The sequence below is a fragment of the Fusarium pseudograminearum genome, chromosome 1 (genome assembly GCF_000303195.2).
Source record: "Fusarium pseudograminearum CS3096 chromosome 1, whole genome shotgun sequence".
In the NCBI taxonomy this organism is placed as follows: domain Eukaryota; kingdom Fungi; phylum Ascomycota; class Sordariomycetes; order Hypocreales; family Nectriaceae; genus Fusarium; species Fusarium pseudograminearum.
Window position 1 is genome coordinate 8,180,403 of NC_031951.1, and position 16,363 is coordinate 8,196,765.

The 16,363-nt window shown below is 49.9% G+C and overlaps 4 protein-coding genes across 4 annotated transcripts, besides 2 other annotated features; 2 read left to right on the forward strand and 2 right to left on the reverse strand.

Annotated features, from left to right (window-relative positions):
• Positions 1-4,392: 4,392 nt before the first annotated feature.
• On the reverse strand, positions 4,393-6,347 carry FPSE_08638 (uncharacterized protein; the record flags this gene model as incomplete). The annotated part of the gene is made up of 4 exons (XM_009261756.1): positions 4,393-4,984; positions 5,035-5,406; positions 5,487-6,212; positions 6,337-6,347. 4 exons carry the CDS (start codon positions 6,345-6,347, stop codon positions 4,393-4,395), a joined length of 1,701 nt encoding a protein of 566 aa, XP_009260031.1.
• Positions 4,424-4,491: a microsatellite.
• A 961-nt stretch (positions 6,348-7,308) lies between the features above and the next one.
• FPSE_08639 (uncharacterized protein) lies at positions 7,309-9,186 on the forward strand (the record flags this gene model as incomplete). The annotated part of the gene is made up of 1 exon (XM_009261757.1): positions 7,309-9,186. The coding sequence occupies one exon, from the start codon at positions 7,309-7,311 to the stop codon at positions 9,184-9,186; it is 1,878 nt and encodes a 625-aa protein (XP_009260032.1).
• A 347-nt stretch (positions 9,187-9,533) lies between these two features.
• Positions 9,534-9,562: a repeat region.
• A 285-nt stretch (positions 9,563-9,847) lies between these two features.
• FPSE_08640 (uncharacterized protein) lies at positions 9,848-12,365 on the forward strand (the record flags this gene model as incomplete). The annotated part of the gene is made up of 2 exons (XM_009261758.1): positions 9,848-11,789; positions 11,848-12,365. The coding sequence occupies 2 exons, from the start codon at positions 9,848-9,850 to the stop codon at positions 12,363-12,365; spliced, it is 2,460 nt and encodes an 819-aa protein (XP_009260033.1).
• A 791-nt stretch (positions 12,366-13,156) lies between these two features.
• Positions 13,157-14,359, reverse strand: FPSE_08641 (uncharacterized protein; the record flags this gene model as incomplete). The annotated part of the gene is made up of 1 exon (XM_009261759.1): positions 13,157-14,359. One exon carries the CDS (start codon positions 14,357-14,359, stop codon positions 13,157-13,159), a length of 1,203 nt encoding a protein of 400 aa, XP_009260034.1.
• Between the last annotated feature and the right edge of the window lie 2,004 nt (positions 14,360-16,363).

Sequence of the window (16,363 nt, forward strand, 5' to 3'; positions counted from 1 at the left end):
AATGTCACCCCACCCAAGAGAATTCTCGGCACCACGAGACAATCGGTCAACTCAAGTGACGGATCGAATGTCTGCAGAGGCCCTTGCTTTTTTCTTACTCGATGAGCGAATGAGTGACGGTGTCTTGCTTCCCACTAGGTACTTAACGGCAACCGAGGATTCCCTCACTGCCGCTCCCTGGTGTCTGCTGCGGATCATTATTAACGTTTGAACACATGCTGGGTTGGGTGACATTGCTCAGCTCGTCAGATCTTTACTCACAGCTTCTTTCTCAGCCACGCTATCGACTGTCCAGTCTTCAAAATGGCCTTTGGCTCTCTTCGTATCTCGATCGCCGACCCCTTTCTTCTCTTCTCTCGTCTGCTGCCACTTCCCCCTTGTGCTTTCAGATTCGAGCAACTAGTCACGGGGACATCCAATGTTATCCCGGGGCCTGGACAGATTGTGGTTCGAGGCCCTTGATGACTACTCTCTCGCGTGCTCACGTATTTGCTCTCAGCATCGGATATGCTAGTTCTTTCTTTGTTAAAAATGACATAGGACAAACTGATGGTGTTGTGTCAAAGCAAGGCAAGCCTCTTGTACTTTCCCCACGTGAACTATTAGGCTTCCAATAGGAGGATGTGGCTGGTTTGTATCCGTGGCCGTGGGAAAGCCAATGCTGGACGATGAAGGAGCCATGTGTGGATTCAAGTCGAAGCCCTGACTGTAATTGCAATGAATGACTCGACTATCAAATTGGCCAGTGTCCCCGCCTTTACCGCCCCAAAAGGGGACCTGAGGACAACTTCTGGCAAGCTCAAGCTGGAACTGGGCTAGAAAGTAGTGTGGGCTCCCTTGGAGGGGGAGGAGGACACCAAGACCAGGGCTGGGATTAGGCCCGGGACTGGCAGTGGTGCTTTGTGGCATTCATGCTCTTACTTGTAAAGTGATCGGCACGTCAAGGCCTTGCCTGTTCAGCCTTTATTGGCCATTTGCTTAGCAACAAGCCCTATTGCTCACATGTCAAGCTCGGAAAGGTGCATAGAGATGTATAGAACCTCCCTGTCAGTGTGCTGCCCTGAGTCTTGTCTGGCGCGATGCTGCATCATATTGCTGCGAGCTTTCCTATTTGGTCATCTGGTTCATGCCACTCATGCCACTGCACAAACCCTTACTGTCAAGCAAGTCCTCAGGGGGGAGAATGTTGACTTTTGGTTGTCTTGGGCAAATCCCATTTCTGCCCGTATCCCAACCCTCAGGTGGTTCATTAGGGGACAGATCACCTGTGACAAGACAAGGAAACAAGATATTTGATATAGTGAGGCAGATGTACCGCCACAGTGATACCAGATAGCATCACAAGCCTCTGTTGATACGGCTTTGTGTTGCGAGCCGGTTATTTCGGATCCAGCTGGACGGAGATGATAACTGTAACTAGATGGAACTATTGCTTGATCTGACAGGAGCAGAGGCACCAGGTACGCGGCCTCTGATTCAAGTCAGCCCGCGTGAAAACCACTTAAATCTGTATGTATGTCTGCAATGTGGTGGTCTGATCCTAGGTTCGCAACCGAGGAGCGGGGGGGGTGGCTGGCTATAACCAGGGGGGAGGGGGGGTCGCAAGCCTGCACCAACCAACGAAAATGTATGCCATGACTGGGAAAGGAGGACCCTGGGCTAAAGGGATTCACGTTGGATGTCGAAGCTAATACCTTTCAAGGCGGACTAGGGACTCATGGAGCCGAATGTGGTTGTTGGCCGTTGAGTTGATATGTCATTCTGGCATTGGGTTGGGAGTTAACTTGGAAGACAACGGTTTTTTGTGGACTAAAAGCCGTGCCCATGTATTAACCCAAGTTAGTATCATTTGCGCACTTGAAAATTTGGCAGGACTTTGTCCAAGGTAAGCTCATTGTCTGGTGTTGTTCTTTTGTTCGACGTCACTGGTCTCGGCCAGTACTGCCTCTTTTTGGTGGTCACACTCCTTTGACAAGTTTACCAGCATTGGCGCCGGTTGTGTCGGTGTCAAAGTTCTCATCTCATGTCCGTGAGTCGAAAGATTGCGGAGACATCGAAGGAGGAAACAAGAGTTGCCCAAAGTACGAGGCGACGAATACTTCACTGTTCAGTCGACTGGGCGTGTCATTGTTCGGAGCTGATTCTCCTGATTGTGAGACAGAGATCTCACCTAGGGATTGCATGACGGGCTTTTCGTAGCTTGTTTAGCTGGCACTTGACATCAAGATATTGGAAAGCCCTTATACAGCCTTGTCGGGTGCTCGAGAAGGCAGCTCAACGCTGGAGGCAGGGACATTGACAACCATTTTCAGACATGGCAATAGGCGACTGTGGGCACCTACCCTCTACCCGGTCAGTTGTAAGAAATAGAAACAGAAGGATGTCTTTACCGGAAGAGAGCCGCACTTTCCCTTGACACATCCCAGGCGGGACACAGATAAGGAGTAGGTAGACCAGGTAGTAGGTAAGCGCCCAAGTCCCCAGGAAGGCAGACCTCGACCCTGCTCTTCCTCTGTTGTGCTCTCCTCTGCCCCGACAGGGAACACAATATTTGGGAAGGTGCAAAGCAGGCCGCGTACCTCGATCTTGTCGGGTAAGTACTACACGGTAAGCGCATACAACTGTGGATCTAATCTGAAGATCAAGCAGTAGGTACTAGTAATAGTAGCAGAAGAATAAGGCCTACTAAGACAATCAATGGCCGACTGAAGCTGGCTCGACTTGACGAGACAGATGATTTATAGACATGATGACAACAAGCAACTCGCTACCACTCACACTTTACAAATGACGTCTTGTAGATTACATTCGCATTGCCACATACCTGCCAAACGAAGGAGACGTTAATACGAATAGTCGGTATGATGATCGGGCCAAAGCTTGTTTCCGTTCATGACGAGGGTTTTCCCGCGATGTACCCTCAAACCATCAGATCATGAAGTTGAGCAGGATGAGACCCGGTCTCGATACAAATCCAATGTCTTTTTGTGCTACCCACACAAGGAGAATCCCTCAGTGGTGCTGCAGATCAAATGGCTTGTTGGCCGTCAAAGCGATTTCTGCGCGTGCAAGGGCGAAACATTTATGTGCAGTTGGCCTTTGGCCTGGATGATATCAACCCTCGAACCCACCTCGGAGCCGGAGTCTGTATGAGCTGTCACATACCACGTTGTTTGCCATACCTGCATACCTAGGAATATGTACAACAAAGCACTTCGGAAGCGGAAACAACCTTGAGAGGATTTTCCCTTCCCCCCCCCCCTTCTCTCTTTCTTTTTTCGCGCTGTTGCTTTGGGCTCCGGCAAAGGCAACACACTTCGCTTACACCCTGGCTGATCTGATCTTGTTCAAACCTTAACCGACAAGGGCATCGCTTCTATGAAAAGAGTGAAATGCGACTTTGCTGACCCAGGTACCAGTCGAGGGACCTTTTCAACATCGGATTTCGTGACTCTTACCAGAATAGGTAATACATGTTATAAAAGGCGTCTTCAGTGTCCAGGTATCGGACAAGTTGCCAGCCTGCATGATTCTGCACACTTGGTCTTGCAGTGGCTAGCTGCTTTCTCGAATATACTTGAACTGCCATCGCCGATTAGGGACCCCCCTTGATCGTCGGGGCCAAGCCGAGCATACATAGTGCCTATTCAACAAATGACAACTGGCTTCCGCCTATGAAACAGCAAGACCCTTGATGCGTACGCATGTGTGCAACTAGGTAAACGCACCGAGGTGCAGAAGAATGATCTACAAGAGCCGTCCGGATATATGGGCTAGTTACCTAACGTTTCTTTTTCTTGAGCAGAATCTGCATAGTCTAGACTAATTGTCTGCTGCCGACTCAGTCCCTAGCACCCCTGCATATTAGCCGCCCAAGACACAACAATGGTGAGGTTGGTGCTCTGTGCAAGCTGAACATTCGAACGGGGGAAGTCCTTGGTAGGTAGGTGACGTTCTTTGCGGCTGAGAGTGATGGACATCAAAGTCTTGTTCCCAAGAACTCAGGATACAGCCTAATCGATCCAACGCATCCGAGGCATACAGCCTGCACGGTGGGCTCCTATTCGTCACCACCTATCATCTCACGCATGAAGCATATTGTCAAGCTCTGCTTACTGTAGTTCTGTGCTGCCATGACCAACCCTCACCGTAAGCCCATGTTTAACATGAATCGTCTAAGTCAATTCAAGGGTTTGTCAATACGAAAATGGTGGAATTTGTAAAACTATCATTGCTTGAACCCAGAATGAAGTTTAATCGTCTGTCTAGCCTGAACGCCGTTGATATCTCTACCCCAAAGACCACGAGTTTTCCTCAGTCCCGCTCCCATTAGTCTGCTTTTGTCTCACGTTGACAGCTAAAACGCGCTGGCACTTCGAGCAGATAGGGCGTTCAGCCCGTCTTCTTCTTCTTCTTAGGGCGCTCCTCTTCGTCCTCGCCGCCGTCGTCATCGTCATCGTCCTGTTCGTCATCATCGACGTTGCTTTCGTCACTGCCTGAGCCATCACTCTCGTGAGCACTATCGTACTCCTCTGCAACATCACTTTCACTGTCAGTGCGGAAATCTTCATCCACACTCTCTTCATCTTCGTCAGCCGAGCCGCGATCGGCCTTGGCGGCCACCTCGTCTTCGGAGTCATCCATCTGCTGGTTCATGGCAGCAGCAAGCAGATTGGCATCCTCGTCGATCTCGTTCTTGACCCGTAGACCCTTGAGCTTGAAGAAGCTTTCAAGAGCCTTGAGATCCTCACGACTAATGTTGCTGAACTGAGATGAGCCGGCACCGTTCTTAAGGAGGACAGTGATATCGAATGTCGACAGTGCCGAAACAGCTCCACTAACACGCGAGAAAGTGACCGATTGAGTCTGCTCATACGCGATATATGTAGCGGGCTTGGGCACAAACATGAAGGCCTTCTCGAGACAGTAGAGGAAACCCTCGCTTGCCTTGATCGAGCACTTGATGCCGTACTGGTTGCGGTGTCTAAACACATGTCAGCAATTAGATTAGTTGGCAAAGCACAGAATACATACGTGATAAAGTCTTTGGCGGGTGATGAAATCTTCCTGTTGCCTAGACCACGGAAGATCTTAGCCACAACTTGATGGAGAGGTTCCTCGTAGTGAGGCTCGAGCTTGTCTTGGTATTTGCTCTTGAGCTCCTCCTCGTTAAGGTTCAGATCGATTGTGACCTCCTCGTCTTTCTTAAATTGCATCACAACAAAAGGGTATCGTGTTTGACCCTGGCGCAGAGGCGGATCAAGACCCATGACAAGCATGTAGTGCACCTCATCGGGCTTAGGAAGTACCATAAACTTCTTGATGGCCTCGTACTGAATCTTGTAGTCGTATGTTTTGCCTCGAAGTCGGAAAGAGGCTTCGTACATGTCGATATCGAAACGACCTCTGTTTAAAATACATTAGTAAACGTACAAAAATACGACGGAAATGCGACGTCGACACTGTCACATATTTTTGAGGCATACCTGGGTGTAAGATGCAGAACGTCCAGGAAGGTGGCAATAGTATCGCCGGCCGTCTCGCCAATCTCAGCCTTATCGATCAATGTCTCATAGAACAAAGTCGCGGCATTCTTTTCTTGCTCGTCGTTACCGGCATCACTTCCAGCGTCCTCTCCCTCAGCCTCTTTTCGGGTCGTCACACCGGGAATGTAGAATCGCATCTCGACAAGCTGGTCTCGACCGGCGGCAGCTTTGGAGCCCTTGGACCGGGCACCGCCAAGTTGGGCATTAGCACCCGACTCAGGAAGCGCCATCTCTACTGCGACCTCATTTCGACCAGCCAGATTGGTATTGCCAATCTCTGAATATGGTAGCTCGAAAGCAGGCCGATTCTGGACGCTGAAAGTGAGCTCAGACTTGGAGAACTCAGCCTTGCCCCAATTCCAGCCACGCAGAGCATGCTCCTTGCTCTCGAGGACCGTGCTATACCAGTTCTTGAACACCTTGGCAAGTCGATCGTAGTCCTCCTGTTGGAAACCGTCGAGCTGGATGATACCGGATTTTGAACGCTGGACAATCTTGATCTCGTACCCCTTGGCGGCGCGACTCCATTGCGCAGAGGCGATGTTATTGTGATCGAGGGTAAAGGTATCGCCGCCACCAACAGGCTTCCATCCGAAACCGGTCTCGGCAAATCTGCACTTGCCGCTCTCCTTGGAGAGATCCAAGTAGATGTTATCGAAACTCTCGCTGCAAATTGATTATTACGTTAGTGGTTGCTGCGGTAATGGTTGCGGGTGTATCCAGAGAAAGCTCAAGAAAAGTCAAGCTGTGACAGATAAAAGAAAAGGGGAGGCTGTGGATGAAGACGTACATAGCAGTCATTGCGACGACTGAGCGAGAGTTCTTTGTTGGAAGAAATTGGGTGTAGAGATAATGATGGAGGTGCCGTCTTCGGCTTTGTGGTGAGATAACGGAGGAGAGTTGCGACGGCAGAAGACGTCTATTTGGAAATTTGAGATGACACTCAGCCAAAAGCAAAAGGTTCGCGCTCTGGCGCGTCCTCACGCGGAAAGGCCATTTAAGAGACCCACTCTTTGTAGAGCTCCGGTTTTGCTGGGGAAGCAGGAAGCAGGCTGGCAGGAAGTCATGCAGGTCCAGTCGGGGAGGTTAAAATAAAATCCGGGCACTATTTTGCAGGTGTCAGGTACACTACAGGTATCTATCTGTCTACCAATGTGTTGTCGCAAAGATAAAACAGACCTCTGACATTGGAGTAGTCAGGCCAAACACCTCGGACCATGGACTAATTGTGCGATTTATAGTACCATCTATGATATTATTGTCATCTATGAGGCCTCAGACACATGCGCCTTAATATCTTTCACCTGTTGTGATACAAGCTGACTACCAACAACTAATGTACAAGTACGGTACTATAAGCCGAGGCCTCTGGGTTACGACATATTATCGTTTCCGCTCGAGTCTTTTCATGATGAGAGAGGATTCCTCTTACGAACCCCAAACATCATGTGAATATGCTTTGAGCATAGGCAATTGTTGATCAACAACTCATCGGAGCCCCAGGGCCCCGTGCACCACATAGGCTTCCCCAACGGCCTACGTTGCCCCCATGTGACCCTTCACCCCAGTCTCCACCCAGCGATAGCGTGCATAACATCATAGGCTTGATAGCAGTTGCCTTCGTCTTCGTTTCTGTCGTCGTCCATCTTCCTGTCCGCCATCTCTTCTTCTCTTCTTTCCATCCATACCAACAAACACTTTTGATCACTTATCACGCAGCAATACCACACAATAGCCATCGGGGCAGGTAGTTAATCCCGCCATGACAACAAATCGTCGCTCCCGTCTATCGGGATTCCGATGCGCCTCGACTGCCCGCGTAACCGCTACTCTATTGTTATCCTTCCTCGCATTTTCACCATCTTCTGCATCCAGCGATTTCAATGACCGCTTTCACGATGATATTATATTACCTCCTGGACCAGTCCTTCCATCGGCCCCCGAAATTCCTGAGCCTGCCGAGCATACGTTCAGTCTTCGTCATATATACCACCACGGTACCCATCTCCATCCTAGTCTTCATCGAAAGCGGGATGTCGTCCATGACCAGTCGAGGGTTTACCTGGCTGCAGAAGATGACTTTAACGAATATGATATCCTTCGATTGAAAGCCAAGAGTCGCCCCGAGCCAATCCACCGTTTAGCTGATCGAAGGCCATCAGTTGTCGACCCCATGGTGGCCGAGTCGCGACAGAGAGGATACGCAGCCGTTCTTGATGCATCAGCATGGACCATGGATCAAGTTTCGTCTCCCGATATCAAGGATAAGGACACTGTTCTCACCCTAGCTCTCATGACTGCCAACGCCTACGTCGAGCATGATACTGATGCCGATTGGGAGGATGTCGGAGAGCGGTGGAATCGCAGCGCCGATTTCGGATGGGAGTCTGATGGTCTCCGTGGGCATGTCTTTGTTGATGACACCAATTCGACCATTGTTATTGGGTTGAAGGGTACAACGACAGCTGTCTTTGATGGAGAAGGAACCACTACTAATGACAAAGTCAACGATAACCTATTTTTCAGTTGCTGTTGCGCCCAGCAAGGTCAGTGGACCTGGCATCAAGTCTGTGACTGTGCCACCGGTACATATTCTTGTAACAACACATGTGTTGTTCAGGCTTTGAGGGAAGAGAACAGATATTACGGCGCTGCCCGCGAACTGTATTCCAATGTCACAGAGCTTTATCCTGATGCTCAAGTCTGGCTCACGGGTCATTCGCTCGGTGGTGCTGTGACTTCGATGCTGGGTATGACATATGGTTTACCTGTTGTTACTTTTGAGGCTGTCCCAGAAGCTCTCCCAGCTTCCAGATTAGGCCTACCGGTCCCTCCTGGCGTCAGTGCCGAATACCCTCAAATGCGTGAGAACACAGGCACGTTCCACTTTGGTCACACCGCGGACCCTGTTTATATCGGAACATGCAATGGTGCAACGGCTTCCTGCACGTATGGTGGTTATGCTATGGAAAGTACTTGCCATGCTGGTTACGAGTGCGTCTACGACGTTGTCGCCGACAAAGGATGGAGAGTTGGTATTGGTACACATCGCATTCGCTCGGTCATAGACGACGTCATCAAGAAGTACGATGGTGTCCCCGAGTGCAAACGGACTCCCGAGTGCCGCGACTGTGCCCAGTGGAAGATGTACGAGAGCAACGGGACTGAAACTACCACAACGTCTTTACCCTCGACTACCAGTACGACACGCACTCGAACCCGTACATCAACCTGTGAGACACCTGGCTGGTGGGGTTGCCTTGACAAGACCACCCCGATTACGACTACAACATCGACCACATCATCGTCCACATCTACATGCAAAACCCCCGGATGGTTCGGTTGCAAAGATAAAACGACGTCAGAGATTAGCACTACTACAACCACGGAGGCTTCATCCACAACAACTTGCGAAACTCCTGGCAGGTTCTGGGGATGCCGCGACGAGGTGGAGGCCACGACAACTGCCGAGCCTGGTCAAGTAACCAACGTACCTGTTACTGCTGCACCTACAGGCACAACGGATGATAGTTTGAGCACGGCCTTACCAGAGACTCAGAGGTGCCTTGCTCGTAACTGGTTCGGAATCTGCAAAGAATGGTCCATTGACGACCTTGAGTTTACTACAGATGAGATGTAGGAGGTGATTTATAGGACTGCCTGTCAAATCGGCCTTGGGAGTTTATGGCATTGCCTGTGCAACTTGAATGCAACTAAAGGTGATGCGTAACTTTGACTGAGTTCCGATAGCGGTCTTGCTTGTTTTGATGTGTTGATTTAGAAACAGACATACCCCTCGGGTGGTGGTCGCAATTGCTTGAAACATTCTGCATAACACTCATGAGCGCCATGAGGATGGAGTTCGCACTTGGTTCATTGACCAAAACGGCGTTAGGTTAGGAGTTTAATAGGTCGCGTATACGTGATCTACATTTGAAGAATGCAAATTTAGGAGAGTTTCAAAGTTACCTAGATATGATATATGGCTATTAATGATTATATTAAATATATTTATTCCTCTGTATCGAATGCAAAGCGTAGTGTAGGTAGCCCGGGAGCCTGTGCCCTGGAATGCACCTATCATATAACACTGTCTGTTGTGATGTCAGCAACTAAAAAAAAATATCCATCCAACTTCTCCCCACCTTAGATACCTGTTAAAACGCGTCCACTTTACATCTTCAAACCACCAGGCGTGAAGCCGCAACATCACAACACTCATTGGCGTCATTTTGGTTATCTCTTAGGAAACGCCATGTAATATTCATAACTCGGGTCGCCTAAATCATTGATTATTCGCGATGGAATCGACCGACATCCCTATTTGGGGACCAATGTCCCCTTTGTCTTCTATCGTATCCAGCCTTGACGACTTGACCCCCGCCGACAGCGACATTGCTAGTGATGCCGACAGCGACGCCGAAGTCCAGAAAGGCAAAAGTACCAGCAAAGATGTCGATAGCCAGGTCAACAGTGAAGGCACGGTAGAATGGCTCGCCACGACTCGAGAGCGCCGTTCTACTGCTGGCAATCGAATGAAATCAATGCTTGCCAACGAGGAGCCCGATTCCGACCTTGAACTACTATTTGCCGAAGACGAGAACGACCAGGGCTTTTCTGAAGTTGATGAGAATGGCTCCGATGTACAAATGGATTCTTCAGACGACGAAGACGACAATGGCAACAATGACGATGATCTCGAGGGAGAGAAGGAGTTAGAAAAGCAGGCAAAGGAGCGTCGTTCTGTTCAGCGCAAGCGAAAAGCCCAAGAAGCCATTCCCGCCAAGTTCCGCAAGAAAGTCCGAATCGATCCCACGACCAGAACGCCAGCAGCGCCCATGAGACCTGCACCGCGACCAAAGAAGAAATCCGAGCGCACTTCATGGTTACCTTCAGCCGCCGACCTACCGACTCGAGCCTCGTCCCGTCAAACGACACGTCTATCAAAGGAGCAACTCCATCAGCAAATGGTGGAACGAGAGGAGCGCCGGATAAAACAGCTAGCTCAGATGCAGAAGAAGGCGGCCAAGCTAGAGGCGATGAAGAAACCACCGATGACGCAGGAAGAGAGGCTCCGAGAGGCAGCCATCGTCGAGAAACGAAACAGCAAAAGTCTAAACCGGTGGGAAGAAGCCGAGAAGCAACGCGAAGAGGAACGTCGAGCAAAATTGGCTGCTCTTCACAACAGAACCCTGAAGGGCCCCGTAATAACTTTCTGGAGTGGTATCGGAGAGTGGATGGGAAGGCATATGGTGATCGAGGAACCTGCGAAGGAGAAGAGAAAGAGGGGCGAAAAGGCGAAGGGTAAAGATATGGAAAAGGCGGCCACTGTGGAAGAACAAAAACCGAAAGTTCAAACTGCTCTTGGTGACGCTACTTCGAATACCAAGGAACAGCTGGCGCAAAGTCAACCGCCAGTGACAGCTTCGCCCGCACCACCTGTAGCGTCAGAATCAAAAGAAACCAAAGCATCTGGTCCGATCAAAGGCGACGACTGTATCTCAAAGCCTCAAGATTCGTCTTCAACAGCAAAAGATGGCACTACTATGCTCAAGACTGAAGATGCCAACCCTTCTTTGGCAATGCCTCCGCCGCCTCACCCACCGCCTACACCTCCCAATGGTCTGGCTGCTCCAACTCTTCCACCCTCGAAAATCATATCACCACTGAGCCCTCCTGCGAGTGGCCTCGCTGCACCGTCTCCACCTCCTCCTACACCAGTCGGTTCAACGACAACAATCTCCTTTGCCGCTCCTACAGCAGGACTATCTCGTCCGCCAGATTCCAAACCGTCCGGGGTTCTTGCGGCTCCTATACTCGCTCCGCCCCTAGGCATCGGCGGTAACGGAGCTGTACCTCCAATGATGGGTTTCGGCAACCCTAAATCTAATGTTCTTGCACCCCCAAATACATCACAAAGTGCCATGCCGCCTACTTTATCTGCTACCGCCCCCACCAAGAATGCTTCATCTACTATTCCTAGTTCTCAAGCAAACCCTTCGACAACAGCTACACCAGCATCCTCTACGACAAACCTTCAGCCAACTGTCAACTCTTCTACTCTCCAGGTTACATCCTCTACTCCCAACAACTCTAATATAGCTCAAGCTCCCGAATCCCAACCTCAACCGTCAACCGGAGCCCGAAATGCTATAGTATTTCAAAGTTTTGACGAAAACGCCCTCAAGGATCGTAGCATCCAAACCCAGGTCATCTTTGGCCGCAAGATGAATAGGCTCTCCAGTAAGATTACACATCTCCCGTTGAAACCCTCCTTACGGGCGTTTACTGACCATTGCAGAACCTTCCCCTGCGCCTCTTTGCGCCATCACAAACCATCCTGCTCGGTATTGTGATCCACGTACTGGTCTCCACTACTACAACGCCTACGCGTACCAAGAGATTCAACGCCTCACCCGCGGAGAGTACCAGTGGAGCCATATTCTGGATGCATGGGTTGGCTGCGGGACATATGCTGCGAGAGGCGTCCCTGAACGTTTCTTGAACCCTGACGCGAAAGGGCCTGAGAAGAAACCGATCTCGCATGAGGGCGTCAAACAAAATGAGGCCACCATTGATACCCAGAACCGAAGCCCTGGGATCAAGGCCCCTGAGGCAACATCGGAAATCCGAACTTCTGGTGAGAAGATGACCGGGATTGGACAAGGGTCCTCCACACCACCAAATATAGAGCCCAGCAAGGCTACGCAACCCAGTACGGCGTCACCGGCAGTCATCGGATCTGCAAATGCCACTAATCCAGCGGCCGCAACAAACCCTACTCCAGTTCTGACAAACTCTACCACAATCGATCCATAAGTGCCGTTTCGAAAGAGTCACAGTACTCCAGTCGGGCACCGAAGGCTTTTTTGTTTTCTTTTGAACACATAGTAATAGTGTTTCTCTTAGATAGACACGACATTGGGCCTGACGGAGTCTGTATGATAACATGATAGTCATTACAACATGTACCACCACATAGAAATACACCATATACCTAGGTCGGAGAAAACAGGCTTCGACATGAAAATGTATTGTTATTGGCACGTTTCTGTTAAAGAATTGATAAATGGACGAGAATAATGTGACGGGACAGGAACAGTATTGTGAATTGCCATTTTTTTGCCTTATTATTTGATCTAAAGTTCAACGTTTTGCGATAGTTGAACCACTTTACTTGACAAAAAGCTAAGCAAATGACCCAATCCGCAAACCGTACTTCTGGGAACCTTGATTTCCCAGTCGTGTTGCAATAACTGCCGTGTCATCCGTCTGTCTCGTGAACCATGATGTCCCCATCCCTTCCCACTCTTTATATTTCCTTTTTTATGTTTTTTTTTCTTTCCTTTCACCCTAGCCCGTTCCTTATTACCATCCCGGTGGAGGTCCGTATATATTGTCAGCTTGCCCAGCTGAACCCTTTTCGTATCTCCAACGCCAAAATGCAAACCCCGCTGTGATTGTGTTCATCGAATGTTGAACTGAAATTTTTCAATAACTGGAAGGAAACGCTGTGGAAACGACGTAGATTGTAGAATTTGATGAGTGTTCGGTCCTTAGTCAAGGTCGATTTGTAGTATCGTGAGGGAAACCTGAGTTTATGACAATGCCTAGTTGACCTTGGAGCCAATGATATCGGCCATCCACCCCAACTCGGCTGCAAAGTCGTCGAGTCCTGTGTCAATGGGAGCACCAAGGAAGTTGTTTCCGCCGACAGCAAAGCCCGAATCGCCTTGGGGGAGCAGAGATGGGGAGTTCACCTTCGGGTAAGGTGATTGAGACTCAGCAGTCTTGGGGCCGTGCCCTTGCGACTCTGGGAGGCTGTAGCACTCGAAAGAGTCGGTGGTGGAAAGCATGCCGGGTGCTGGCTGAAATGAAAGGATCTCGCTATTGTTGTTTGATGCAACATCGTCCTCATCATCAGTAAGGTCGAAGAAGTTGATTCCTTCGTCCTCGGGAAAGTTTGGGGTGACCGGCGACAAAAAGAAGCTTGTTGCAGGGTTGATTCGTGGCCGAAGTGACTCTAACCTAGAGCGAGAAGGAATCACCGCTGATGCAGGTACACTGGTGGTCTCCAACCAGCTTTGTTTAGAAGACTTGGCGGAACTTGGGCGCAGCGAGCTAGAGTGAAGCATATCGGCTCTGACAGATTCGGATGAGAGAGATCGCTTGAAAGGGGGCGGTGAGAGATGAGTAACGTAAGGCTGGCCATCAGAGGCTGCAGAAGTGGCGAAGTTATCGTCATCGTCGTTTTCATTGTCCTCCACGATATCATCAGGAATCATGATTGATGGCCTCTCACTTAGGCTGGATCCAGGACGGGGGCTGTCATCGGACAGGAAGCGCCGAAGAGACTCAGGTGAGATATCTCTTGTGCGAGTGCCCTCTGATGGTGTTGTGCAACGGTAATCCGCATCCTCATGTGTGTCGTGGGGAGCTGGAGATCGGCCACGTTCCCCATCTGAATTCGTCTTGCGACCAAATAAGCGCTTCCATGCCGCCGGGGCTGGTGATAATGACCTAGAAGAGGACTTGTGGTGCAGTGCGGGAGATGAGCCAATCCGATAAGGAATATAGTTGACTGGTGCTGAGGGCGCGGGTCGAGGTGTGGTGTATTTTGATTCGGGGTTCATGGTTTTTAGATCGGCAGTATGTATGGAAGTAAGTGAAGCACTTCGCTGTCGGAGAGCCTGCTCGACAGGAACGATTAAAGTATTGACTGTTTGGCCAGGAAGATATGGACAGGCTGTGGTTGAAGGCAAGGCTGGGTCGTGTGTCTCGACGGAGCCATCTAGCTCATACTGGAAGCCCATGATTAGAATGAATGAATGACTGGATTAAGAAAATGATGTAAAAGAGTGGATGCAGAATCGAAAGCAAGTGAGCGTGAAGAGGTTGATTAAATGTATTTAGGTGGTTGGGCAAAAGAGAAGAAGATGAACGAATGGAAGTATAAGCAGGAAATATTCGTTAGTTTGACGCAAGGGAGAGGGATGGTTTTGTTAAGCAATGTAGTGCAATATGGTGTACCGAAACAAATGGAAATAGGTACAGTACGTACGTAGTAATAATAGGTGTGACCCATCTTGAGACCACCGTGCCTCTTGACGGGATACGAAGCGGTACCTGAGCTTGAGCTTGTTCCAGCGCCTGTAGCTACGCCTGAGCCAGCGCACGTCGCAGAAGCCGAGACGGAAACGTCGTCACAGACAATGTCACGAAAAGAATAGCAACCTCTCCACTGGTCACGGCCCCGCCGGGTGTCTCGTTGCATGGGGTGAGATTGGCTAAAATTGTCCCACGACCCAATGAGATGCACGGACTGAGTTGAAGGGTGTGTTTGACTGGGGATGCTTGTCAGCGGCCGTCGTTGAGAGCTATCGGGTAAAGGCATGGAAGTGGAATGGAAGTAAAGGAAGAGAAGGGTAGGTCAGGGAAATTGCACCACAGCCAGCCACACTCGCTGGGGCCAAGGGGTAAAGAAACAACTTGGTGGACATGAGTGATAGAGCTGGCAATCGTGGGGAGACAAGGGAACCCATGGATCGATCCGTGGATTGGATACCCAGCAGATTGTACAGCAACCTTCCAGCTGAGCCCAACCATTTCTCCAATCTCATTCATACGTGTATCCATATCAAGTAGTGCAACTGGAGGGAGGCTGGCTGGGATAGATCCGACGCTGACTTCAGCTCAGACCTTGGGCAAGCGTCGTAACAAAAGAAAACATGCGACTTTGTTTTTTTCTCCCATACATTCTCGTGTCTTGAACACTAGGGGGCTGGTCGGGGACAGGGCCATATTCAGATGAGATTCATGCAAGGGCGCGAGAAGAATAAGACAATTGGAGCATACCACGGCAAATAAGACACTTCTAGGTAGCGAGTGCCGATCCGGGGTACAGGGTGGAATGGTAACGTTCGATAATTGAAACACAAAGGGAATGTTCGGAGATTGAAGCTGTCGCAATCGAGATGAATGCGATTGAACAAGGGAATAAGAACAATGGTTGTAGCGGGATTAGACCGAATCAACGGTTTCGTAGGCGATCCGCAGGGCAAGCAGTAGTGGATCAGATGTCGACCAGCGAGAAGCGAAGTAAGGGAGGGAGCAAACAAGCAAACAAAGAAGAAGATGATTTAGAAAAAAAGAAGAAACAAAAAATGGTCCGAACTCACAGCAAGAAAGTAAAGAGAGTTGTTGATGGATCCATGATAAGCAATAGGTGACGGGTCTTCAGCACAGTTAATATGGAAGAACCCGCTGTAGGGATTATTGATGAGCTTGGGACTAATACGGCAAAGCAGCCAAAGAGGCCCACGATAGCGCCTAAAGCCTCTGATGCTGGGAACTATGAGAGCTCGAGATTAAACAACAATGGGAGGCCGATGAAACACCATGAGGTGTTCGTCGCATGTTCAAACGGGCGCGAACTGGTGTTAGAGACTCGAGATTGGGTGTTGATGATTGGATGTGAGACTACCGAACTACTGCGAACTTGCTGACAGCCAATGATCTGGCGAGGGCCCTGGGACTTGACGGATAGTAAGCGCTGCGACGGAGTTTTTGGAACAATGCTTGACGAATATCAACGGGTACCGAGAAATGGGGCAAACTCAGGTACGGAATGCGGCACAGAAGGACAGCGCTTATGCGCAGGGCATTGAATGCCAGGCGACGCGGAAGCGAGACGAGAATAGTCGGCGTCTGAGGCGAAGCAGCGCAACGTAGATGGAACAAAGACGTGAGCGGAGAAGCAAGGGCGGCTAGTGTGTAGTTGATTGCCTGCCTGCTTGCTGGTGTTCTTCTCGCCTGCG